We start from the raw sequence: 25,972 nt of genomic DNA, 5'->3' as shown, positions 1-25,972 counted from the left end.
AGTGTCCTTCTTGAACTGTGGTGCCCAGAACTGGACACAGTACTCCAGGTGAGGTCTGACCAGAGCAGAATACAGTGGCACTATTACTTCCCTTGATCTAGATGCAATACTCCTATTGATGCAGCCCAGAATTGCATTGGCTTTTTTAGCTGCCGCGTCACACTGTTGGAACTTTGGCATGCAGAGCAGATGGTCTGCCACTGAGCTATGGCTCTTCTGAGTAGACATGACTGGGATTCTAGGCAGTGGGAGAGGCCAGGCTAGACAGAACAATCCATGCTGAAGGAGAGATAGAAGAAACCTAGGGAAGTCCGTAAGAAGTTGCCTTATACCAGGTCAGACCAATGGTCCACCTAGCTCAGCACTGTCTACACTGATTGACAGTGGCACTCCAGGATCTAAGACCAGAAGTCTTTCCCAGTCCTGAGGTCCAGCACCGAGGGCCTTCTGGCGGTTCCCTCACTGTGAGAAGCAAAGCTACAAGGAACCAGGCAGAGGGCCTTTTTGGTAGTGGCGCCCACCCTGTGGAACGCCCCTCCCACCAGATGTCAAAGAGATAAACAACTACATGACATTTAGAAGACATCTGAAGGCAGCCCTGTTCAGGGACGTTTTTAATGTGTGACATTTTAATGTATTTTTAATCTTTGTTGGAAGCCGCCCAGAGTGGCTGGGGAAGCCCAACCAGAGGGGCGGGGTACAAATAATAAATTGTTATTATTATTATTATTACTAACTGGAGACACCAGGGATTGAACCTGAGACCATCTGCATGCAAGTCTACAACTGAGCTACAGCCCTTCCCTTAAGACAGTAGAAATGCGTCTGGGCAGTCTGCATTATATTAGGGGAAATGGCTTGCAAGAATACGTATATAATAGGCAAAACTGCATCAAAAATGAGTATATTAAGAGAAACATGCACTAAAATGCTGGTGGGTTTTCATGACGACTTTCTTAAAAAAATATAAATTGCAAATTGATGCTGAAGTGTGACAAACCAACTCTACCATTCTATGACTTGAAAAAGAAGGAACCGTGAGAAACTGAAATAGAAAGATCCATCCATCCCTAGTTACAACCAATGCAAGCCTACGTACTTTTTCAGGCCAACCTACACTGGACCCAAAGAAAACTCCTGGTCTTTTTTGACATCAGACTGCACCATCAGGGACTAATAGCTTTAGGAGGCAAGGGTTCTATAATCCTCTCTGAGCCAGATTAGAAGCATTTGCCTGAAGGAAAAATGGCTTGAGTTCCTTAACTAGCCTTACTGCAGGCACTTGGGAGGCCCAGCTGAGGACAAGATCCTCAGGCCTGACAAGCTGCCTTTTAAGAACTTCTTTCTTCCAGAGTATCACAAATCCAGTGGTGATAATAAGAGACAGCCTGACTTATTTCTGAACACAGTGCGTTCATAGATCTCTATAGGGCCGTGCTTGCAGACACAAGTTATTTCAGCTTAACAAATTCCTTAACAGTGCTTTAAAGGAAAAAACTATTTCCGATCTGTTCTCCCCAGGGTCCTTTTCTCACTTTGCATTTTCTACTTTGGGGTGCATAGCAGAGGACAAACTGCTAGGCATGCCTTGCTGAACGGTGGAGAAGGGGCAGCACAAATATTTCCAGCTTGCCCACCAATAAAAATATAAAAGGGAGCGTTTGAAGCACCGAAGAGACCTTCTTTGGGGCGCAAGCCAGGGCAATGTGTCTGGAGGTCGTGGGCTGCCCAGATGGCAAGACCCTCCTCTTTGCCTTGCTGATGTGGTCCAAAGGAAAGCAGAGCAATGCATTTCGCACCAGCTTGGCTACAAATGTTGCTGGAAGAAAATGTGCAAGGTGCCATTCAAATGTCTTAAGGACTCTGCTCTGGAGTTGTGTAGAGTTTACTCCTGAGCCTCGCCTTCTCCTGACTGCCATTCTAGAAAAACCAAAGCTGTACGTATTTTGTGGTCTGGTACACAGTCACTCACAGGGACATGGGTGGTGCTCTGGTCTAAACCACAGGGCCTAGGGCTTGCCGATCAGGTCAGCGGTTCGAATCCCCGTGATGGGGTGAGCTCCCGTTGCTCGGTCCCTGCTCCTGCCCACCTAGTAGTTCAAAAGCATGTCAAGTGCAAGTAGATAAATAGGTACCACTCCGGCGGGAAGGTAAACAGCGTTTCCGTGCGCTGCTCTGGTTCGCCATGCTGGCCACATGACCCAGAAGCTGTCTGCGGACAAACACCAGCTCCCGCGGCCTATAGAGCAAGATGAGCACCGCAACCCCAGAGTCGTCCACGACTGGACCTAATGGTCAGGGGTAGCTTTACCTTTACCTTACACAGTCACTGTACACGTAGGCTTTATTTAACTACTTTGGTAATAGCCTGCCAATAAGTTGCAGGCCTGCTGTAACCTTTCCCCCAAACATTGTACAAATGAAAAAAGAGCATGTGCATTTTTTTACGGGTGTCAGAGAAAACATATCCTAGCCATTCTTGCCCACCTAATTGCTTGTTGCATTCAAAGAGGTGCACACAGCAGTTGTGATTGCTTTTGGGAAACTGTGGGGGACCAACAGCAAACAGTGTAAATCAGGCATGGCCAAACTTGGCCCTCTAGATGTTTTGGGACTACAATTCCCATCATGCCTGACCACTGGTCCTGTTAGCTAGGGATGATGGGAGTTGTGGTCCCAAAACATCTGGAGGGCCAAGTTTGGCCATGCCTGGTGTAAATGAAGGCATACAGGCTTTAACACTCATGTTTATTAGCTCCCTTCTGCATCTATTTGGATGTGCTAAGGATGTGTGTCTGTTCACACTTCACACGTTTGCACGGCTGCCATAAATACAATCATTTTGCACAGCCTGGAACTGTTTTGCGTATATTGAAGTGCTGCAGCAAATCAGCTTATATTCCTTCAGAGAATTAGGGCTGCCTTAAGCTTTGCCTCCCACATAGTTTAAAAGCTACTGACGTAGGTCGAGTTGTGGTCTAAACATGTGGAATGGTCAACCACAAATACTTCATCGGTCAAAGCTCTATTGGTGCTGGTGTACTAAGGTTGTATGATGGGATCAGGGAACCTGTGGCTTGTCAGATGTTGCTGCTGTCTCCAACCTCCATCACCTCTGATCATAAGGACATGCAGTTTGGGCTGATGGAAATTGGCTTCCCAACATGACCTGGAGAACCACAGGTCCCTCCTGCCTGGTCTATGACCTTAGAATGGTCCTCACAGGAGATGTGGGGCTCCAATCCTGTATGTTTACCAGTGGCCTAAGTTCCATTGAACTCAACGGGACTTACTTTTGAGTAGACTGCGCTGCTAAAACATTCCGTTACATGGATTCCCCATATGAGGAAAGACTTTTCAGCACTAACCACAGATGAACATCTAAAGTGGTTCTTAAAACTTGAGATTTGTGAGCCGCTAGGAGGTTGCAATCATTAGGGCTGTCACCAAATTGCATACATTTGCATAATTAAAATAATCATTCTAATTATTTTTCGCGTCTGGATGATGCATGTGCGTGTTGCAGCCGACACATTATAGGAGGCGTATTTCCCCCTTCTATGTGAGAAAAGAGTAAAGGACTCTTTTAATAACTGCTTGCATTAAAAATACATGCACGCTGCAGCCTGAGTAATCGAGGAACCTGTTGGGTGATCCCCCCCCCCTTTTAAAAGAAATCAATTTAATGTTACAGGCCTATTAATTGTTATTTAAACTCTACCATCAAGGTGCATGCTATTTAGAGCAATGGGGGGGAAATGTATCTGCCCCAAGGAGCTTACAATTTAAAATTCAAACGCTGGAGAGGTCATTCAAAAAAGCGAAGGGCAAATAGAAGGGTAATGTGCATCCTATTCAAGTTAAGCACACTTAGGCCTAGCTTCAAAACACCAATGCAAGGCTACACCTGGAGACACGATCCTGACACTGTGGAAACATCACCCCTACGATGAATGAGATGCTAAAATCAGCAAGAGGCATGGGCAGTTCCCATACTTTCTTCTTCATACTTTTCTTCTCCAGAAAGCTGTTCCTGAGGGCTGGAAAATCCTCAAGATTGCTTGCACCCACTGGATTAACGGCGTCAAATAATTATCTCTCTCTGCTATGCCACCGTGCTTTCGTTCTGGCTGCCCTGAAGTAGCTTAGCACAACCAAGTGGACTGGGGTATGTGTTTGTGTCCCCTTTACAACACGGAGGGCAGAAGGGTGGTGGCGTCGCTGACTCAAAAGTAAAAGGGGTAGATCGCTCAAGAATCTGATGCAGGAAGGTGGACTGTTGCAAAGTCTACTCCGCACCCCTGGAGGCCAACTATGAATAGTAAGCTGTGTAGAAGTTGCAATACACCCTTCAGCTTTTCACGTTTAAGAAATTAACGCTGACATGTTGTCGGCTGTGCCAAAGATAGCAAAGGGCCTGCCAAGAAGGTCTGCATTATGGGGAAGAGAAATACAGTGGTACCTCGGGTTACATACGCTTCAGGTTACATACGCTTCAGCTTACAGACTCCGCTAACCCAGAAATAGTACCTCGGGTTAAGAACTTTACTTCAGGGTGAGAACAGAAATCATGCTCCGGCGGCACGGCGGCAGCAGGAGGCCCCATTAGCTAAAGTGGTGCTTCAGGTTAAGAACAGTTTTAGGTTAAGAACGGACCTCTGGAACGAATTAAGTACGCAACCAGAGGTACCACTTTATCGGAACTAGCTTCAGAGAATAAAAAGCGGCATGGGCAGTGGAGGAGCCACAGTGAAGCTAGGCAACTTTGCCCATGTGGAGAGAAGTTGGAATGAGAAGGAAGATTGGCAGAGGTGTTTGGCAAAGGGAGATGACAGCTTGCAGGAAGAGTAAGGCACGTTACAGCATGAGTGAGGTCTGCTGCTGAATGAGAGAGCAGGAAGAAAGCATGTGAATTGCAGTTATGCAGGCTTAGCATATGGCAGAGACTTCTCGCAAACTGCTCACCTTGAGTTAGGAACTGTCATGTGCTTATGTTTTGCAGGGGGCAGCATACACTCATATGTTGGGCACATTTTGCATGCATAATGCAGAAATCAGAAGAATTTTAGGTCGTCTGGCTGCAAGGAAATCAGGTGTGGCTCCCCCACCATTCCAAAATCCTTCTCCCTTAGCCAGCTTGTGCTCTGGGCATGTATGTTTACATTTGGACAAGTGTTTCTGCAACATTCTTCCATTTACTTGTCTTAGCAGCAGCTGCTGCGTGAACACACACACACACACACACACACACACACAGCTGATAAGCCCTTTTTAGTAATGGGCTAGTTTGAAAGAGACTCCCTCAAGCTTACTCTCACACTGTGCAAAAACTTACAAGCGTCTGATAAAGAATCAATATTTCTTTGCAGGAGACAATGAAACGGAAAAAAATCTTTTATTAATGTCTTCACAAAGTTACAGCGGTAAATGAATAAACATTATTATAGAGTTAAAACTGAGGTCTGAAAAACTATACATCTTGTCAAGTCTAGGGTACAGCAGGTAGCATTAAAAAGGAAGTCAAAGTGGAGTTTCAAAGAGCTGCTGGCTATTGTTTCTGAGGCACGTCGGTGAGGGGGGTGTTTCGAATCTGTCCGTAAGAGCGTGCAAAGTCCCTGGAAAACAGCAGAACAAAAGACACACATATGTATATATGCTTGGAACCAATAATTATTGGTGACGCTCTGGGGACGATCACGTTGCAGGTGGCGGAAAGCACCAATTAGAAATGTTACTGATTTATGCGGGGAAACCTTTTATATCCGAGAACAAAACAACTGAGTGGGTGTCCTGTGAAGCAGAGATGACCAATCGCAAAGGGCAGGCTAAAGATAAATTTTGAGAAGAACAACACACCCTTTTCACACCCCGCTTGGGAGATGAAAACTAGCAGCGATATCCCACAGACAGGCCTATCTTGGCTGCAGCTGTCACACATTCAGCTGTGGCATAAATCAGCACATGAAAAAACCTACAAATGCTACAGAGAGGTGTGTAACAGCCATCAGCTCAGGCCTGACCTGCACATGCAACAGGATGAAGCAGCAGAGGGAAACCTTTCACTTTGGGCTGCAGGTGGAAGGTGACATTTCTCCTTGCGTAAACTAATTCCCTGGACACGTAAGAAAAACAGAGGTCTAGCAGCTCAGGAAGAAAGCTCAGCGGGGTTTGAGATGTACAAGTTTTCTACTTGCAGTGAGACATCATTCTGCTCTGTGCACAGAAAGTGTCAGAGCGCTTTTGGGAAAAGCAAATCTTAATGTTCAAGAAGCAGTGTTAATGCCTTTGAGACACAGACACCAGGGAATTAAAGACCCAGTTCTTACTGAGGTTGTGGGAAGTGGTGCAGCCCTGGCACAGGTTTACCAATCCCATGTGAGGCAGGCTTTGGGGGAAAGACTGCAATGATCAGGCCCTGCTTGGGAACCTGTAACTGGACGGATAAAAACCTGAGCATCTCCAGATGTTGCTAAATGTCAGCTCCCATCAGCCCCAAGTCCCAGCGTCACCAATGGATGATGGGAGATTCACTCTAGCAACATCTGGAGGGCCCATAGTTCTTCTAGAGGTTTGTCGTTACTAGAAAATAGGATGCTGAACTTGAATCAGGGCAGGCAAGGCAATTATTGTGCTCCTGTGATTATGTGTTGACTGAACAAAGTCCTGGAGCATTAAACTTAGACCTGGATTGGCTTTCTGTTGTGCCAAAACAGAATAATTGTTTTCACATGCTCCTTTCAAGCTCTTAAGTCTCGAAAAGTTGCTATATTCCTACTTTGAGGAAATGGAGATTTGCTGAACATCGAGTCTGATCTTCTGACTGTTTCCATCACAAGTGATGCTGCAAGATCTTGTTTGGGGTGTACAAATACACAACAAATCTTTTTCAAGGAAGGAGGAAAAGAAACCTGCTTTCTTTAATGCTAGACTTTTCCCCACAAGAGTTTGCTTATATTTAAAATTTGCTTATATGTAAATCTTCCACACACTTAAGGTTTCAGAAACAGATCACACCCTGCAAGACTAAAAAACGTTTCTTAGGTTGGGGAGCAATGTCTGGTTCAAGTGATTGCCAGCACTTTTAAGGTTGGGGTGAATTTAGGCCAAGTTATCACATGCTAGCATTATTTCATGTCTTCAACCTCAAGTGATGGCTTTCATGTGCAAACAGCCATCCCAGGTGAAACACCAAATGCCAAGTTGTCTTATCATTTTGCTTCTTCTTTAAATATCTATAGGGCTGTCACGAGGAAGAAGGAGCAAACTTCTTGTCCCCTGTTCCAGAGGCTCCGGAGACCAATGGCTTCTGGTTACAAGAAAGGAGATTCTGACTAAACATCAGGAAGAACTGTCTGACAGTAAGAGCTGTTCGACAGTGGAACAGACTCCCCAAAGAGGAGGAGTCTCCCTTCCTAGAGGTTTTTAAGCAAGAGGGTGGATAGCCATCTGTCATGTATGATCTAGTTGAGATTCCTGCATTGCAGGGGGCCGGACTAGATACTACAATTCGAACAGACACAAAGATAGTTCACATGTTCTACTGCAATAAGGAAAGTAGGCATGCATGGGTGAATCCATTCTTATTCAAAGGACCCACAAGAGTCTCCTAAGTGAGATCTGAACCTTGGGCTTAGAATTGTAGAATTGTAAATTTGGAAGGGACCACAAGGGTCATCCAGCCCCAACCCCCTGCAATCACGAAATAATTTGCCCAACATGGGGCTCAAACCCAGAACTCTGAGATCAAGAGTTTCGTGCTCTCCCGACTCAGCTTCTTAGGATGTTTCCACATAGCAATGTTCTCTGGGGATTAGTCTGCTTTGACTATTAAAAAAGGTAAAGGTAAAGGACCCCTGACAGTTAAGTCCAGTTGCAGACAGCTCTGGGGTTGCGGCGCTCATCTCACTTTACTGGATGAGGGAGCCGACTTTTGTCCGCAGACAGGTTTTCTGGGTCATGTGGCCAGCATGACTAAGCCGCTTTTGGTGAAACCAGAGCAGCGCATGGAAACAGCATTTACCTTCCCTCTGGAGCGGTACCTATTTATCTACTTGCACTTTGACGTGCTTTCGAACTGCTAGGTTGGCAGGAGCAGGGACCGAGCAACGGGAACTCACCCCGTCGCAGGGATTTGAACTGCCAATGTTCCGATCGGCAAGCCCTAGGCTCAGTGGTTTAGACCACAGCGTCACCCACGTCCCTGCTTTGACTATTAGACTAACACCAATCTAGGGTGTTTGGCAAACACCACATATATTGGCTGTGCCAACTGCTGCCAGTTCAAAATGCACTAGCAGCGTTAGCACTGCAGCTGTCTCTCCAAAGTGTCAGTGGTAATACTGCCTTTCACCTACAGCTTCCAGAGAAATTCTGATGACACACATATTTACCCTGGCTTTCGTCACCTGAAGTCAGGACCCATTTTATTATTATTTTTTGTTTTGAACTGTTCTTTTAATAGAGCGCTTTAAGGTTGTAACCCAACTCTAGGGTGAAGGGTGGGAAATAAATAAATTAATAGTTCCTTCCCAGCAGATGCCCAAGGAAGAAATGGCATACGTAAAAGGAAGAGGTAGCAGAATTGATAGAAGCCACAGAACTGAGCTTTCCTTGGTGCGTAAATTTTTAAAGCACAGCACAAACACAGAGATAGGATGTGAAAACAGGGAGTTAGATGGCATGGCTAGCTGGTTAACAGCAACCTATTTTTTTTACAGACTCCCGGAGGCGGCGCGAACGGCAATGGCTGCCCTCTTCTAACTGCGAAGGGGGAGCTCCGTGGAAATGGGTCGTCCGCTACGGCGAAGCGGAGACCCTTTCTGAAAAACCACAGGCAGCAGAAGCCTGTGGCCGTGGGACTCAGCGGGCACCTTCAGCGCTCCCCGAAACTGCAAAGGAACCCCGTAAGGGGCTCCGGAAAGTGACGGGGCTGGCGCGGTGCTGAGAGTCGATCGCTCTTTCCGTGGAGTGAAGCCGTGAAACTGTTGTCGGTGAGCGCTGACCTTTTTCTTGGGACAATTCGGCTAAGAAACGACTACCGTGAGTAGGTGAAGTTTAAGAAATTCGGACTTTTGAAAAATAAGCTTAATCTGGACACTGAAATGGGAGATGCAACCAGGAAGTCCGTCTCCCGGCTCTGTTTAAAGATTCAAAATAATGACGTTTAATTTGCTCTTGCTTTGAACTACGCTTCAAAAGATTGCTATCTGAACATAACAGCAACCTATTTTTATGGAATGAGTTGAGTGCATTTCTACCAAGTGTGCTTGGCTAGATGGATTGCCCAAAACAGGGGTCAGCAAATTTGTCTGACCAGTGAGCCAGACTGTTATCTCCCCTACCTGTTGGGGGCCAAATTTGACACACTGGAAGGTACCTTTTTTGCAGAGTGCTATCTGGCAGGGTGGCGCTGTGAGTTAAACCACAGAGCCTAGGGCTTGTCAATCAGCAGGTCGGCAGTTCGAAACCCCGCCACGGGGTGAGCTTCCGTTGCTCGGTCCCTGCTCCTGCCAACCTAGCAGTTCGAAAGCACGTCAAAGTGCAAGTAGATCAAAAGGTACCGCTCCGGGGGGAAGGTAAATGGCATTTCCGTGCACTGCTCTGGTTCGCCAGAAGCGGATTAGTCATGCTGGCCACATGACCCGGAAGCTGTACGCCAGCTCCCTCGTCCAATAAAGCGAGATGAGTGCCACAACCCCAGAGTCGTCTGCGACTGGACTTAACGGTAAGGGGTCCCTTTACCTTATCTTGTGGGGTGCATTGCAGAAGCCTGGACAAGACCCAACAACCAGCTGATGGTTCTGCCTTGCACAGGGCTTTGCGAACATTGCTGAGCAGTGGATCAGGGGTGCCTGGAAACCCCATTTTGGCTGACTCAGGTCATTACTTGCCCCATGCCAGGCATCAAATCACACACTTCATTGGCTTTCTTACCCTCCCTTCCCCAAAAGGCCGCAGAGTGGATTGGAACAATCAAAGATAAAAAACAGCTACAAACCATAAAGCAAGGGTAAACACAAATAAAAAACAGTTCCATCTGTACAGACAACTTCACAAATTCAGTTCCCACTTGCACAAATTTTGGAGGTGGAGCAATCACTGTAACGACGATGTGCAAACCAGCTCTAAAATGTCATGTGGTGTTTTCGTTTGCTGTTCCCTCCCAAACCATGGCTTACAATAGACTCAGGTGAAGAACGACAGTTTGGCATGTTATCCAAAAACAGGATACCAATGCAGTATCTCACCCGAGCCCTGAGTAACAGAATTTGGTATGTAGGCTTACTCCATTTCCATTGTAAGGGTGGGTTAAAAGATGCAAAACAGATTGAAATGTTGTTTACTCGTTATAGATATTTTCCCCCAGCATACCATTAATCAAGTTTAAAAATATGCACAGGTACCTACCAATGCGTCAACAGAAACATGTTTTTAATCTTCTTGGCTTCCCCTGGCATTCAGTGTTTCCTGACAAGAGAAAAGATTTCTTTTTACTAACTAAAACACCCCACAATTCTAAAACCTAAAATAGGTAGCAGTTCATAGTTATCATTATTAAAAGACATCAAACCAACAATTACGAAAAAGCTTTAGGGGGAAAAAACACACATTTGTAATGTTTTAAGTTCTTAGTTACATTAGTTGTCCATAAATTCTAGGATTACAAGTTACTAGTTATGAGGTTTTACATTTGTTTAATAGGGAATAATTTCCTCCAATTAAACTGACCGAACTAAGGCTTTTTAGATGACTAGAACAAATTAAGCTTTTTAATATGAAATTTTAGGTGGTGATCTTAAAGCCTCCCTTTTCTATAATCTAAAATAGAACTTGCTAATTTGTACCCTTCCCTGCTTTTATTGGTTATATTAAGATAAATTAAGTGAGATTAAAATCTTATTTGATTTATTTACCTTTGCAAATGAAGACCGTTTTAAGGGTTACACATCCTCTGCCTCTGACGAAAGCGACCTCAATTAGTCAAGTCAGAAAGTCTTTAAAAGCTTTGTGTTTATTGCTTCCAGCACGGAGTGAGGTGGTCATTAAGGTACCAAAATTCTCAAAAAACAAACAAAAATTCCGAAGTTGCACTAAGTGAAGAAATGCTCAACAAGATGAAAACTAAGTCACAGGTGTGTGTTTTTTTTAGTTTTTTGTTTCAGAAAAAGCATTAACTATTTTAAACCAATAATTTGTTTATTAAAAAATGTGGAAATCCAGTAGATCGATACCATTTGGATAACTCCTTTAAAAGCCTTTAAGTCTATATTGTGTATAGGTGAATAAATATATGTATCTATCTATCTATATATATATCTATAATATAATGAAATGCACCTTTAGGTTTATACCATTTTATTAAAAAAGCAAGTAGTTGTACAGTGTTTTAGTAGGAGCAATTTAATATTGATCGTTGTTAAAAATCACTCCCTCCCTGGTTACTACTATTTATGAAGGTTTTTAAATAAATAATGCATACTCTCACACACACTGATTTTTCTTTCAAAAGTTTATTTAGTATCAAGCAAGAGTAATCTTTGCTTAACACTACAGAACATTTCAAGACTCAAGTTACAAAATACCACATTATTTGCATCTGTGATCTGCCTCCCTTTTTACGTAGGTTTGCAAAGAGAAAGACTAGCAAAATGGTTGAAAGATAAAAACTAGAAGAACTAAATTGTCGAAAACCTTTAAAATAAAAGGTTACGCTTAGGTTAAAATCATGGATTAACATATTTAATAAACCTAGCTGTTTTTAACACTAGTTAATCAAAGGTTATATATTTTTTTCTCTCTCTCTCTTGTTTGTTTTGATCACCTATCGGTTCTCCCCCCCCCCCCCCCCCGCCCGAATACAATCTGGAAATAACAAAGTTCCGCGTTTCAACGTGTCTTCCTGTCCAGGCTTTTCATTCAGCAAAAAATAGATTAAGCTCAGTCCGTCCATTCAGATTAAGCACTTTGATTTTAATAAAAAGGGATTGTTCATAGAAAAAAATTACTTTGAACAGTATACAGGACTGGTGGAGATTGGGTATTTCACAACATCAGACAGTGTAATCAGTATCTGGCATATGGCTGCTCTCTGTAGCCTCCTTTTGTTGTCCTTGCTGAAGGTGCCTTGTGTCTTGAACTGGTCCATTCTTCCTGTCCTGAAATAAGGAAGCGTAAACATGGTTCAGGCTTCTCCTAAATAGATCTGCGGCTTATTTTGGGGGGAGGAAAAGGGTGGCAAAGGGGCATAGCTCAGTGGCACAACTCTAGACAGGGGAGCAGGCAGAGAGGAGGAAAGATCTCCTGAAGGAGGGGTGCAGAAAGTAGAGCCCTCCCCCACAAAAAAAATCAGTATTGGGACCTGAGCTTTTAAAGTTGTTCATAAACCTTCTAGACTAGGGTTTCCCAAACTTGGGAGTCTCCAGCTTCTTTTGCACTATGATTCCTATCATCCATAGCTAGCAGGTCCAGTGGTCAGGAATGATAATGATGATGATGATGATGATGATAATAATAATAATAATAATAATAATAATAATTTATTATGTATACCCCGCCCATCTGGCAATAATAATAATAATAATAATAATAATAATAATTTATTATGTATACCCCGCCCATCTGGCTGAGTTTCCCCAGCCACTCTGGGCGGCTTCCAACAAAACACTAAAATACAATAACCTATTAAACATTAAAAGCTTCCCTAAACAGATGTCTTCTAAAAGTTTGGTAGTTATTTTTCTCTTTCACATCTGGTGGGAGGGCGTTCCACAGGGCGGGTGCCACTACCGAGAAGTCCCTCTGCCTGGTTCCCTGTAACTTGGCTTCTCGCAATGAGGGAACCGCCAGAAGGCCCTCATCGTAGTGCAAAAACAGCTGGAGACTCCCAAGTTTGGGAAAACCTGGTCTAGAGTTAGGGGTCAGCAGGGAGCTGGCCATGTTTGCTAATGATACTAAACTGCTTAGCCTCGCTGAAACGAAAGGAACTATCCAAACTGCGAGCGAGCAGCAAAACCAGAGCCGTCTTTCCCATACAGCTTAGTGGTGCGTCGCGCCAGGGCGCCGGCCTCTCAGGGGTGCCCCAGCAAGTGGGGGAGTTGCACAGCTTTGCCGGTGGCCTCCCCTTTCCCTGCATGCCCGCCAGCTGTGCCCCACCAACCATAAGGCTGGCAGGAGTGCAGCAATCCTCACAGAAGCTTAGGAGGGAAGCTGCGCTCTCCTCCCATGGAGGCTTGGGAAGGGTGCAACTTCACTTCCAAGCCTCTGGGGGAATCGCTCTCCTGCAGCGGGATGGGGGAGAGTTGCCCCCCCCCCGATGGCTAGCAGTGCGCAGCTACGGCCACCCCAACACTATCCATGGTAATCTGGGGGTGCTGGGCGGATATTTGCACCCCAGTGCCACATCTGCTAAAGACGGCCCTGAGCGAAACAGCAAACATTACACTAATCCAAGGTGTGCTCACACTGGTCACTTCACCTTAAAAAGGTTATTGCAGAGTGGGAAAAGGGTTTGGAAAAGGGCAACCCAAATGATCCGAGGGGGTGGATCGACTCCCCCAAAGAGTTTGCAGCGTTGGGGACTTTGTAGTTTTGAGAAAAGCTGAATGATGGAATTTTACAAAATTATGCATGACATGGAGGAAGCAGGCAGAGAAAAGCTTTCCTTCCTCTCTCGTAACACTAGAACTTCCAGGCATCCAACAAAGTTGAATGTTGGGAGATTCAGGGACAGATGAAAGAAAGTACTTCACACATTCACACACACACACCCCCGGCAGTGATGGCCAGCAATGTGGATGGGATTTAAAAGAGGATTAGACAAACTCATGGAAGAAAAGGCTATCAATGGCCTTAGCTATACTCTGTGTCCATGACTGAGACCAGTACAGGTGAAACTCGAAAAATTAAAGGCTCAGGAAACCATTGCAGGTGTTATGGATTGAATGGCTACTGCATCTTTTCACAATATTCTAATTTTCAGAGATTGTTAATTTGGGGTTTTCATCAGCTGTACGCCATAATCATCACAATTATAACAAATAAAGGCTTGACATATCTCGCTTTGCATGTCATGAGTCTATCTCATATATTAGTTTCACCTTTTAAGTTGAATTTCTGAAATAAATGAACTTTTCCACGATATTCTAGTTTTTCGAGTTTCACCTGTAGGCTTCTGAATACCAGTTTCCAGAAAGCACAGCAGGGGAGGCCATTTTTGTAAGGCAATGTCCTGTTCCATTCAATGTGAAGGAGTAAGTGAGGGCTCAGGTCAAGGGGTTGCAATATAGCCTTCCAGATCTTCAAACCCTCCTCAGGACACGCCCCTCACCACTGCAGGGGGTCGGACTAGAAGACCCTTTGGGCCTTTCCAACTCTCTGATTCTAACCCTGCTTCACAACTCCAGTGTTTTTCCTGTCTTGAATGTGCCCTTGACCTTTTGGGGAGCTACATGAAAACCTCAGAGATAGCGTGTAGCTTTTGTTTTTGGTGTGTGTGTGTGTGTGTGTTCGTGTGTGTGTGTGTGTTTCTTGAGATTCTCTGGTCCCAGACCATTTAAAGGTCAAAACCATCACTTTGAATTGAGCCCGGAGATGAACTGGCAACTAACGAAAGTGGTGGAGGATTAATGAGTGTACCAAGATCCATTCTATCAGCCTCAGATCAAAGCTGGCAGCTACGACGACTGCATTAACAAAGAGGCAGTCACTATAATTAAACAAAAACATCCTATGCACATAGCCTGAGCTTTCTCTCTCCACTCCTCCCTTACTGAAAAAGGGAAATGAATCACAGCATGGCTGGGCTTAGCCTAATGCATTAAGATGCACACAAAGTTTCTCTCCAGGCAAACCACAAGCTCTGGGTTCAGACGTACTCTGTGGTTGGTTCCCTGTTTGGCTAAGGCAGCAGCAAAATGGGCTGTGTGCCCATACTGCATATGCTTAACTCCTGCTAAGGCAACCTTCTCAACCTTGTGCCTTCCAGGCCTGTATCTTCCATCAGCCCCAGCCATGGCGGAAGGGGCTGCTGAGAGTTGTGGTCAAAAAGATCTGGAGGACACCGGACTGGGCAAGGTTGGTTAAAGGCTTATGACTACATGCTCTGGACTATCTCCCGCTTGGACTACTGAATTGCACTCTCTGAGGGGCTACCTTTGAAGGTGACTCAGAAACTAGAACTAATCCAGAATGCGGGAGCTGCACTGGTGACTGGGAGCGGCCGCCGGGACCATATTAACACCGGTCTTAAAAGTTCTACATTGGTTCCCAGTACGTTTCCAAGTACAATTCAAAGTGTTGGTGCTGACCTTTAAAGCCCTAAAGGGCCTTGGCCCTGTGTGCCTGAAGGAGCGTCTCCACCCCCATCTTTCAGCCCGGACACTGAGGTCCAGCGACGAGGGCCTTCTGGTGGTTCCCTGACTGTGAGAAGTGAAGCTACATGGAACCAGGCAGAGGGCCTTCTCGTCAGTGGCACCCACACTGTGGAAAGCCATCCTATCAGATGTCAAGAAGATAAATAGCTATACAGTGGTACCTCTGGTTACGTACTTAATTCGTTCCGGAGGTCCGTTCTTAACCTGAAACTGTTCTTAACATGAAGCACCACTTTAGCTAATGGGGCCTCCCGCTGCTGCTGCCGCCGTGCGATTTCTGTTCTCATCCTGAAGCAAAGTTCTTAACCCGAGGTACTATTTCTGGGTTAGCGGAGTCTGTAACCTGAAGCGTCTGTAACCCGAGGTACCACTGTACAACTTTTAAAAGACATCTGAAGGCAGTCCTGTGTCGGGAGGCTTTTAATGTTTGGTGTTTTATTATGTTTTTATATGTGTTGGAAGACTTGCTAGGGCAACCCAGCCAGGTGGGCAGGGTCTAAATAATAAAATTATTATTACTATCACAACTGAATGCAGACATTCTGAACCAATGGGAGCTTCCAGACCACCCTGTTCCGTCCATTTAGATGTCACTTCGGAAGCAAGAAAAGACGGGAAATCTTGCTTTGTGTGTTTGCATTAAGCCCATTGCAGGCCTCTTTGCTGAAACGTTTCGCCATCACGAGGCAAGCAGAAGCCAGGCCTCCCGCTGCCAGGCAGCTCATTTTAATGCCGAAGCATGAAAACGATCAAAGCTATGCAAGTCCGTGGAGACCAATTTAGCATGTTGCGAGGGGGGTAAGGAGGAGGCTTAAAGCAGTCTTTCCCTTTTGATACCATCGTGTAATCGGCTGCTCCCCCTCAAGGTGACTGGCGGACATTTAAGCCTGTGACACGCAGGCAGCCTGTGTGGTAGAACGATTTACTATGACAAACAAACCCAAGCGGGGGGCCCGGTTGCTTCAGGTGGGAGGTGTGGTGGATATTATTTATTTATTTTAAGCATCATCAAGCATACTTCAATGGTGTCCCCAGAAACGGTCTCCAGACTTGTCCCTGCAAAAGTGTCGCAACATCCATTAAAAGTGGAAAATTGCGAGTCACCTGGTCTGACAGCAGGCAAGTCGTGAGGGTGTTACTTGTGGCCCAGCCTCATGACAGGTCGGATCCTGAGCCCCTCTGATCTCCAGCCAAAGGTTTAACGTTATCCCCAAAGCAAAGGTGTCTCTTAACATGCTTTTGTGTCTCTAATCCGACACATGGATTTCTTTAATTAAACCTGTCACCTCTGCACTCCGGTGTGCGTGCGTGTGTGTTTTTAATTAACCTCCGTCGAGTAGCATGTGGATTCTGCTCTGGAAATTATTCTTTATCAACAAGAACCCCAGCTCCTCTTTTTCCCTTCTGTCTACCTAAAGCACCTTTTTTTTTTTTATATAACCTCTGTTTAATGACCTACCTCCTCGAATTTGTTCAAGTGGCGCAGAAAAGCAAAGCTAAAACATTGGGGGTAGGGAGAAACCCCACAGGCCAAGTGACAAGCGTTAAAAATATTCAGCAAGGAACTTGAGTTAAGAATGAGGTCAAGGGAGCTTTCATACATCCAGACACACCAGCTCGAGCCAAGGAGACACAGGCAGTGGCCTGGTATACCCAGAAGCTAGAGGGCAGGTTCTCAGACATCATGACACACCTGTTCTATAAAGATAAAGGGTAAAGGGATCCCTGACCATTAGGTCCAGTCGTGGACGACTTTGGGGTTGCGGCGCCGAGGGAGCCGGCGTACAGCTTCCGGGTCGTGTGGCCAGCATGACTAAGCCACTTCTGGCCAACCAGAGCAGCGCACGGAAATGCCGTTTACCTTCCCGCCGGAGCGGTACCTATTTATCTACTTGCACTTTGACGTGCTTTTGAACTGCTAGGTTGGCAGGAGCTGGGACTGTGAAACGGGAGCTCACCCCGTTGTGGGGATTCGAACCGCCGACCTTCTGATCGGCAAGTCCTAGGTTCTGTGGTTTAACCCACAGCGCCACCCGCGTCCCATTCTATGCCCATGGCCAATTCATTCCACAACTGGGAGAATTCAGCTACTCTCTGTTAATCCCTACCTCAAATGCTCCTCTTACGTGTATCCTTTAGCTTAAGTCCTCCTCTCTCAACTGAAATGAAGCGCAAATAGGTGAAACTGAATTTGCACATTTTCATCTCTCCTTACGCTTTGCCCTCTATCAGGATTTAGAACAGCGTTCCCAAAACTTGGGTCTCCAGCTGTTTTTGAACTACAACTCCCATCATCCCTGACCACTGGTCCTGCTACCTAAGAATCATGGGAGTTGTAGTCCAAAAAAAGAGCTGGAGACCCAAGTTTGGGAAACCCTGATGATAAAAAAGTCCTTGAGGCTTCTCTCCCTTGAGCACTTTTTGAAAGCTTGTACTACTTTAAAAACATTATTATATACAGCGTATGGATGTATGTGTGGGTATTAATAACATTATTTGTATTAGCACATGTTTGCAGTCTCCCAGGGAGATTGAAAGGAGATGAATAGTGGCAGCAACATGGAAGGAGAAACCAGTGAGCTGAGCTCCGTTAAACTCTTTGTTGGGGACGTTCAGAGATACCTGACTTGGCTCAGTGCTACTCGTGAAAGGAAACACAGCACCGTAAATTGGGAGGCACCTGTTGGCTATGCTAAAGTTTGTCCAGCCGACATTGTGAACAGACTGTTTGCCGTGTGTGTGTGTGTGTGTGTGTGTGTGTGTTCATGCACGAGTGGGAAACTACCATGTTGGGGGGGGGGGGAGCAGTTGGCAAATGGCAACAAGGGAAAGTGAAGGCAGGAGAACTCCAGACAGCAAGAACATAAAAATGCCTTGCTGGATCAGACCATGGCCTATCTGGTCCTGCATTCTGTTCTCACACTGACCGGCCAGATGTTGACAAGAAGCGCACCAACAGGAAAAGAAGGCAAAAGACCTCACTCGCTCATACACCCCAGCAACTGCGACTCTGAATGTTCAGCTTCTTTGGCCTATCCTGGGATGGGTTCTAGTATTATGAAAGACGGAGAAAAACGTTTCTCTACCCACTTCCTCCATGTCATGAACAATGAAATCTGCCGCTTCAGTGGAAACGGTGTCTTGTAGTGTGCAGATGTGAGAGCAGATTTTTCTTTTTCATAAAGGTAAAGGTAAAGGTACCCCTGCCCGTACGGGCCAGTCTTGACAGACTCTGGGGTTGTGTGCCCATCTCACTTAAGAGGCCAGGGGCCAGCGCTGTCCGGAGACACTTCCGGGTCACGTGGCCAGCGTGACATCGCTGCTCTGGCAAGAGGCAGAGCCAGAGCCAGAGCCGCACACGGAAACGCCGTTTACCTTCCCGCTGGTAAGCGGTCCCTATTTATCTACTTGCACCCGGAGGTGCTTTCGAACTGCTAGGTTGGCAGGCGCTGGGACCGAGCAGCGGGAGAGCACCCCGCCGCAGGGATTCAAACCGCCGACCTTTCGATCAGCAAGCCCTAGGCGCTGAGGCTTTAACCCACAGCGCCACCTGCGTCATGCAAGGTGGCAAATTCAAAATGTCTGAGAACCGTTCTCTTTTAACATGAAATTCGCTTCTCCCAGAACATTAAAGTTACTCACTGTAAGAATCGTATGTGTCGTCACTCAGGCCATGGGCGTAATCATAGTAATCGCCACCACTGTTTGGAAAGAGAAAAACAATCCAGCTGTTAATAAAAGAATTGTGATACAGCAGGAACACAGCTCACAAGAGCTTGGGAGAATGTGCTTTTTGCAGCCGGGTCCCCCCTGCCCACTCAAAAACCAATGCCGAACCTGCTACCTGGGCAGGGGTCACCTACGTGGTGCCCTCCATATGTGGATGGACTACAACTCCCATCACCACTGACTAATGGCTATCTGCAAGACACCATGCTGGCTATCCCTGCACAGAGGCGACTAATAAAAAAAATCCATAATATTTTATCAACGCTTTTCGTAAAACAATTAAGAATGAACTAATCTAAATAAAAACAGAACGCTTTTAAGCCTTATCTCACACAGAGAGTGGTGGACCATGCTAGCTCCTACCTGGGAGCTTCCTTTCCTCTCCCACCCTGAAACATCACCAATCCCTTCCCTGCCCATCACCAATTTTTTATAATTGCTTAGATCCTTCCTTCTGCCCCCCAACCTCCACTTCCCCTGCAGAATTGTAAACTGGCACAGAAATTATTTATGCAACTAAAATATACATTGCCCTGGGTCTACTGAATTATATTACTAGCCACACGTTTTTTTAAAAAAATAATAATCTGGGATGTTCCTTGGCACAAACTCTGGCCACTGCTCAGGGATAAGGGCCATTGCATTGTATGCAGAAAGTCCCAGGTTCCATTTCCTACAGCTCCAGCCCAAAGTGGGGGTCTCATTGACCAGGGCTTGGAAATATTTTACCCTTTGAGATCCATTTCCCAGCTGAACAGACAGTTCTGGGCTGGGTGGAGCGATCATTTGGCTCAGTGTAAAATAGCTCTACAGTCAGACCTCGGGTTAAAGTCGCTTCAGGTTGAGCGTTTTCAGGTTATGCTCTGCGGCGACCCGGAAGTAATGGAACGCGTTAGTTCCAGGTTTCGCCGCTTGCGCATGCGCAGACGCTCAAAATGAAGTCACGCACATGCTCAGAAGCGGCGGATCGCAACCCACGCATATGCAGACGTGGGTTGCGTTCTGCTCTGGATGCGAATGGGGCTCCGGAATGGACCCCGTTCGCATCCAGAGGTACCACTGTATTATGTTCATAAGGGGTTCAAGATGTTTTACACGAAGCCAGGTCAGCTGAAATATGTTTGTGTGTTTTGTTGTTGTTTTTACCAAAATTGGGTCCAAAGCAGTTCACAAATTTAATCCATCAACACACAATAATAATAACAAAAAACATGCGATAAAAACCACTGGCAGATGAAACATAAGCGATTGGCTACATTTTGCAATACAGTGGTGCCCCGCAAGACGAATGCCTCGCAAGACGGAAAACCCGCTAGACGAAAGGGTTTTCCGTTTTGGAGGTGCTTCGCAAAACGAATTTCCTATGGGCTTGCTTCGCAAGACGAAAATGTCTTGCGAGTTCCTGCGGGTTTTTTTTCCTTTCCCCCCCCTTTTTCTAAGCCGCTAAGCCGCTTATCAGCTGATCTGCTAAGCCGCTAATCAGCTGATCTGCTAAGCCGCTAATCAGCTGATCCGCTAAGCCGCTTATCAGCTGATCTGCTAAGCCGCTTATCAGCTGATCCGCTAAGCCACTAATAGCACTAATCCGCTAAGCCGCTAATGGGCTTGCTTCGCAAGACGAAAAAACCGCAAGACGAAGAGACTCGTGAAACGGATTCTTTTTGTCTTGCGAGGCACCACTGTACTCTAAAAGCCTGGGAGAATGAAAAGGCTTTCATCTGGCACATAGTGGGAAGCAGCCAGACAAACCACCATGGGAGGGTGGTGCCATTGATGGGAGGTCACAGCGCAAAAGTCCTCCATCTCTGGCCTCTTAACGAGGGAAAGAGAAAGGCCTTTTTATACCTGCTTTGCTGATCTGAATTATTCTGCAATTAGTAGACAAATTGGTTCACAAAGGCAAGTTGTTTCAAGCACATTAGAAAGAAACAGAGGGGCTCTTGCATGCTGTTGGGTCAACGGCTAACTAGTCTATTATGACTTGGCTTTGACTGGCAACATTTTCTGACTCTTCACCCAGCTAATTGAGATAAGAGAGCAGGGCCGTCCAACAGGTAGATTGTGATCGACTGGTAGATCGCGGGACCTTCTCGCCCCGCAAAGAAAAACTCAACTGCCAGGTTTTTTTAATAGTGGGAGTAGATCTCAAGTTGGACATGCGTGCTCTAGAGGATGCGCATTAAATGGAGGGTGATTGATAATTGTGGACAATCTTTCCTCCAAGCCATTTGCTCACTGAGGAAACCCAAAGGTTTCCAGAAACATAGCCAGATCAAAAGGACCAGCAAAAATCTTTATAGGAGAGCATGTTGCAGCATCACTTTTTAATTCCACGAAAGCAACTCCCCTGCCCAATGCACACTCATATTTTGATAAGAGAATTTTATACTGACATTTGCTATCGTTCCATACAGTATCCGATTACTTATTGTACGACTCATCAAGTCTGCAGGCCTGAAAGCAGCTGAGCCCCCGTCCCCTTACCTGTCAATCCTGTCAGAATTACTTTGGCTGGGCTTCATTTTACAAACCTAAGTGCCTGTTAAACCGAAAGCGACTTGCCTTTCATGGCATGTAAACAGCAAAACCAATAATCCTTGGTGGGAAGGGAAAATTCGCTTATTTACATTGAAGGTGGGGGGAGAATCCTCAAAACTTTATTAGCAGGCAGACCCTTCAGCGCCAATAACCACATCAGAAAGTTATAACGCGAGGTGGCTGGAGCTGTTTGCTCGGGTGAGGCCTGCATTTCTGTGTACCCTTCTTAGCCCCCCCCCCCAACATGTAATTGAATTGTGCTCCTGTAAGAGCCTTCATTTTGCAGGCAGATTGAAGTGAACCTGGATACTTCTTAAATATGGGAACTTTACGGAAGGTGGCAAGAGAAAGGGAGGCACAACCGAAATATACTTAGCTGGCCACAGGGGAAATTTAAGGGGTGCATCCTGGCCAGGAGTTTACCTACCAGGCCTGGGGGGGGGGGATGGATGTTCAATGAGTCTATTATTCTCCTGAGGTATGTTTTCAAGATTGTGCTTATCACAAGCATTGTGCATTGCACTTTAAAATACATTCTTAATAGCAAATGTAGGTGCTATAAAGGTTTTTAGGGTGTTTTTTTTTAAGCCTTCTGTCAGAAGGGGAAAAAACACACTCTGCACAAGCTGACATTAGGTCCCTTAAAACGTCTGGCACTCAGAAACTCAGATATAATTAGATTAGATTAAATATAAACTCTAATCACTAAATGGCACCTTAAACTTAGGTTATGGTTGCCACAATGAATTGTCTAGGCACCTTTTTTTCTTTTTACATTGAGGTTTGTATGGTTGTTGTAGTTAATTTCATTTCTATACCGCTTTATATTTTAAAGAACAAATCTCAAATGCCGGCACATCAAATAAAAACATCCAGAATAACACGAATTCAAGCTTCAAGGAAAATATTATAGATCCTTCTCTAAGGGATAATTCTTCTTTCTCCAGTTGCCAGTCTGCAATCCAGAGATCTCCACACAGTCGTCACTGGACCCTTCCCAGTTCCAAAATGCGCCTGGCTAATTTCTAAGATTGCTGGCACTCTGCACATGCTAAGAGGCACGGCCACAGGAAACAGAAGTGGGCAGCTTCAGGAAAACTTGTTGTGTAGGCTGCCAATCTTGAGAGTCACACAATGTGTTGCACTTGCACAATGGGAACTGTGTTGACTGAGGACAAGCTCCAAGTTTTACTGAAAGCATGCAGACACCATGGATTCTAGACATCAGGCATTGAATATCATCTATCCCAAGCTAACCTGCCAGGAAACATTCACTGGGAAGAGAGTGCAATGTGACGTGCAGCTAGCTCACAGCCACTCTTTCTGGGCACCAATAATCAGAGACTTGCTTAAGACAACAAGGGACCTTCAGTGGTTCCCTTCTACCCCACAATAAGTTCCTGTCCTTGGACCTCAAGAAATAACAGCAAGTTTTATACAGTGAGGAAAAGCTATTAGGCAGGGAAGAAAAACCAAGTCTCGCAATCATTCATGAGTCAAAGAGGGAGAACGATCGCTTGTTAAAAAAACTGCACAGGCTTAAACAACTTGCAACCTGCCAAGCTGAACATACCCCACTAGCTGTGTACTTGCTTGGTGTTGAATTTTGCAATCCAGGGCCCATTTGTTTATTTAAATAACATATAGGGTTTCAGCCTCAGAGAAAGTGCCCGAGCAGAAATAGCGGTGAAGTACGGGAATTCAGAATGCGTCCATCCTAATCAGAAGCCTCTGTATAAAAATAATAAACATGCTAAAAACCACTTTGGAAACAAGCTGTCAGAATCGATGAGATTTTATTTGTTCGTGCTCCTCGCGTTCTGCCTTTCCAACACATCGCCCAGGGTGGCAGACAAATCAAAATAAAAACACTGCCGCAAAAAGCAAAGCCACCTCGAAGGGGAAGGCAAGCTTTAGAGGAGAGTGCAGTGCTACAGGGCTGAAATGGGCTGGTTTTCTCCATGGATCAGTCAATGTTCTCCCCTCAATCAATCCACAGGAACAGTTGAATGAACAATGCTTAAGAGAAGATGAGCACTGGGAACACGGATTGGTTGCCTTAACTATGGAAGGGCTGTGATGGCTATCCAACTCAATATTAGGCAAATACATTCCAACTAGAGATTGCACTCATCAAGAGAGACATGATCTAAGGCACCTGTCCCAGTGTGGCACTACCCTGGTGTTTCACACTACAAGGTCCATCATCCCACAATGTCCAGGACAAGGTGCGCAACCTGGGAGTTATCTTGGACTCACAGCTGTCCATGGAGGCACAGGTCAATTCTGTGTCCAGGGTGGCTGTCTACCACCTCCATTTGGTATGCAGGCTGAGACCCTACGTGACTGCACACTGTCTTGCCAGAGTGGTTATCTCCCACTTGGAATACTGCAATGCGCTCTACATGGGGATAACTTTGAAGGTGACCTGGAAACTACAGCTAATCCAGAATGCGGCAGCTACACTGGTGACTGGGAGCGGCTGCTGGGACCATATTAACACTGGTTCTAAAGGATCTACATTGGCTCACAGTACTTTTCTGAGCACAATTCAAAGTGTTGGTGCTGACCTTTAAAGCCCTGAAGGGCCTTGGCCCTGTATACCTGAAGGAGCGTCTCCGCCCTCATCGTTCATTCCAGATACTGAGGTCCAGCTCCGAGGGCCTTCTGGTGGTTCCCTCACTGAGAGAAGTGAAGCTACAGGGAACCAGGCAGAGCACCTTCTCAGTAGTGGTGCCCTCCCATCAGGTGTCAAGAAGACAAGTAACTACATAACCTTTAGAAGACATCTGACAGCAGCCCTGTATTTAATGTGTAATGTTTCTGTATATGTTGGAAGCCACAAAGAGTGGCTAGGGCAACCCACACAGATGGCAGGTTATAAATAATAAAATTCTTATTCTTATCCCTGACTACTGGTTTGTCAGCTGGGGAGCACGGGAGCTGCAGTTCAGTACTTAAAGCACTCTTCCTCTAAAGAGGAACGAAAACCATTTTCCTGGGGTGGGTGGGAAGCAAGCTGTGCCGCCGTGATTTTAGAATATGCTAAGTGAGGACAATGCAACACTGCTTACGTATTATCAGAAAGAAACAGCCTGCATCTTCTGTACAGCTGCTAATCCAGCTGTTGGTAAGAATGCCCAGCACTGCCTTGCTATTATACCAAGTTCAGCTCCTTGGGTCAACTGCTCTAGCCGTTTAGCTACTGTGGATCTGCTTGACCTTTGGAAAGGCCTCCATGCAGTGCTTAACATGAGAGCTTGTGTGGTACTACTGGGAAGCTCAAGGTAAAAATATTCAGAGTTCTGGCTGAATAGAGCCTCAAGTCCAAAGCACCCAGTCACATAGAAAGAGAACTGCCTATTCATGTTACATCAAGAGCCACTGAGATGTAAACCAGGAAAAGTACTGGCTGCCCAATGGAATTCTGCTAAACTTGAAAACACACATTTTTCTAACGCAACCCAAGGGCTTTTTCGTTTAATCTCATTCTACTTTTAATCTGTATACCGCCTTTCTATCTCTCTATACACAAGGCGGTCTACAACAAGCTGAAGAACCAACAAAAATATGCAGCAAAGTTCTTGTAACAATCCCTTTTGTACAAATTGTACAAATTAAGTCATAATAAAAATTTGATTTTTAAAGAAACAACTTTATATCAGATAAAGTAATATTCAACAACCCACTGCACTTCTGCAAAGACAAGTCTGTCTTCACTAGAACTTTGCATTTTTTTTCAAGTACGCACTTATAATATTTTAGGTATACACCTAAATAAAAGTGATGCACGAGGCAGCCAAAGTTGTTCAAATGAAGAGATATTTCAGTCTCCCCTGCCCTTAAACATGGCAACTTCCACCTAACAGTCACAGAGATCGTCCCATTAATTCAGCTTGCTGCCTTTTATGCTTGTGTAGTATTAATGATGCTCTTGTCTGGCACCAGAGATAACATCAACCTTGATCTTCGATTCTTCTCTGTGTTGGCAGTTCTACCAAACCCCAATTCCCCATGGTTCTTCCACAAGCTATGAACATGAATGCGATTAGGACAGCCGCCAACTGAGTATTCTACTCTCCCCCCCCTTTTTTTTCCTCTGAGAACTGCAAGCCTCAGCCCCCTCCGTGATACGGTTTCATCAACGTGGATAATTCTTTGGATTGTTCGTTCTAAATCTTATTTTAGCTAAACACCAAAAATGCTCTGTCTATATCAAGTGTGAGGAAGTGGGCTTAAATACACTGTCCAGTACACCTGTCAGGGTTGAATACGACACAATGAAATGACAAAATTCTGCTCCAATTGCCTGCTTTATTCTGAATTAATTACTG

The 25,972-nt window shown here is 45.4% G+C and overlaps 1 protein-coding gene across 2 annotated transcripts in view; it reads right to left on the bottom strand.

Moving 5' to 3' along the window:
- Nucleotides 1-5,376: 5,376 nt before the first annotated feature.
- KHDRBS3 (KH RNA binding domain containing, signal transduction associated 3) overlaps nt 5,377-25,972 on the bottom strand; it is a 121,255-nt gene continuing 100,659 nt past the window's right edge. Inside the window, exons 8-11 of one of the 2 annotated variants that reach the window (XR_013840888.1) lie at nt 19,014-19,072; nt 12,006-12,155; nt 10,408-10,467; nt 5,377-5,615 (exon numbers count right to left, since the gene is read on the bottom strand). Coding sequence is in view for 1 of the 2 variants with exons in the window: in XM_079984462.1 (XP_079840588.1) it covers nt 12,064-12,155; nt 19,014-19,072 (151 nt within the window). In the remaining variant the exon portion in view is untranslated. Of the gene's footprint in view, nt 5,616-10,407; nt 10,468-11,949; nt 12,156-19,013; nt 19,073-25,972 lie in introns of those variants that run through there. The other variant, XM_079984462.1, reaches the window with a different exon arrangement.

This window comes from Podarcis cretensis, assembly GCF_951804945.1.
Source record: "Podarcis cretensis genome assembly, chromosome: 7".
NCBI classification, from domain to species: Eukaryota; Metazoa; Chordata; class Lepidosauria; order Squamata; family Lacertidae; genus Podarcis; species Podarcis cretensis.
The sequence above is the reverse complement of the archived record's forward strand: the minus strand, read 5'-3'. Positions and strand labels throughout refer to the sequence as shown.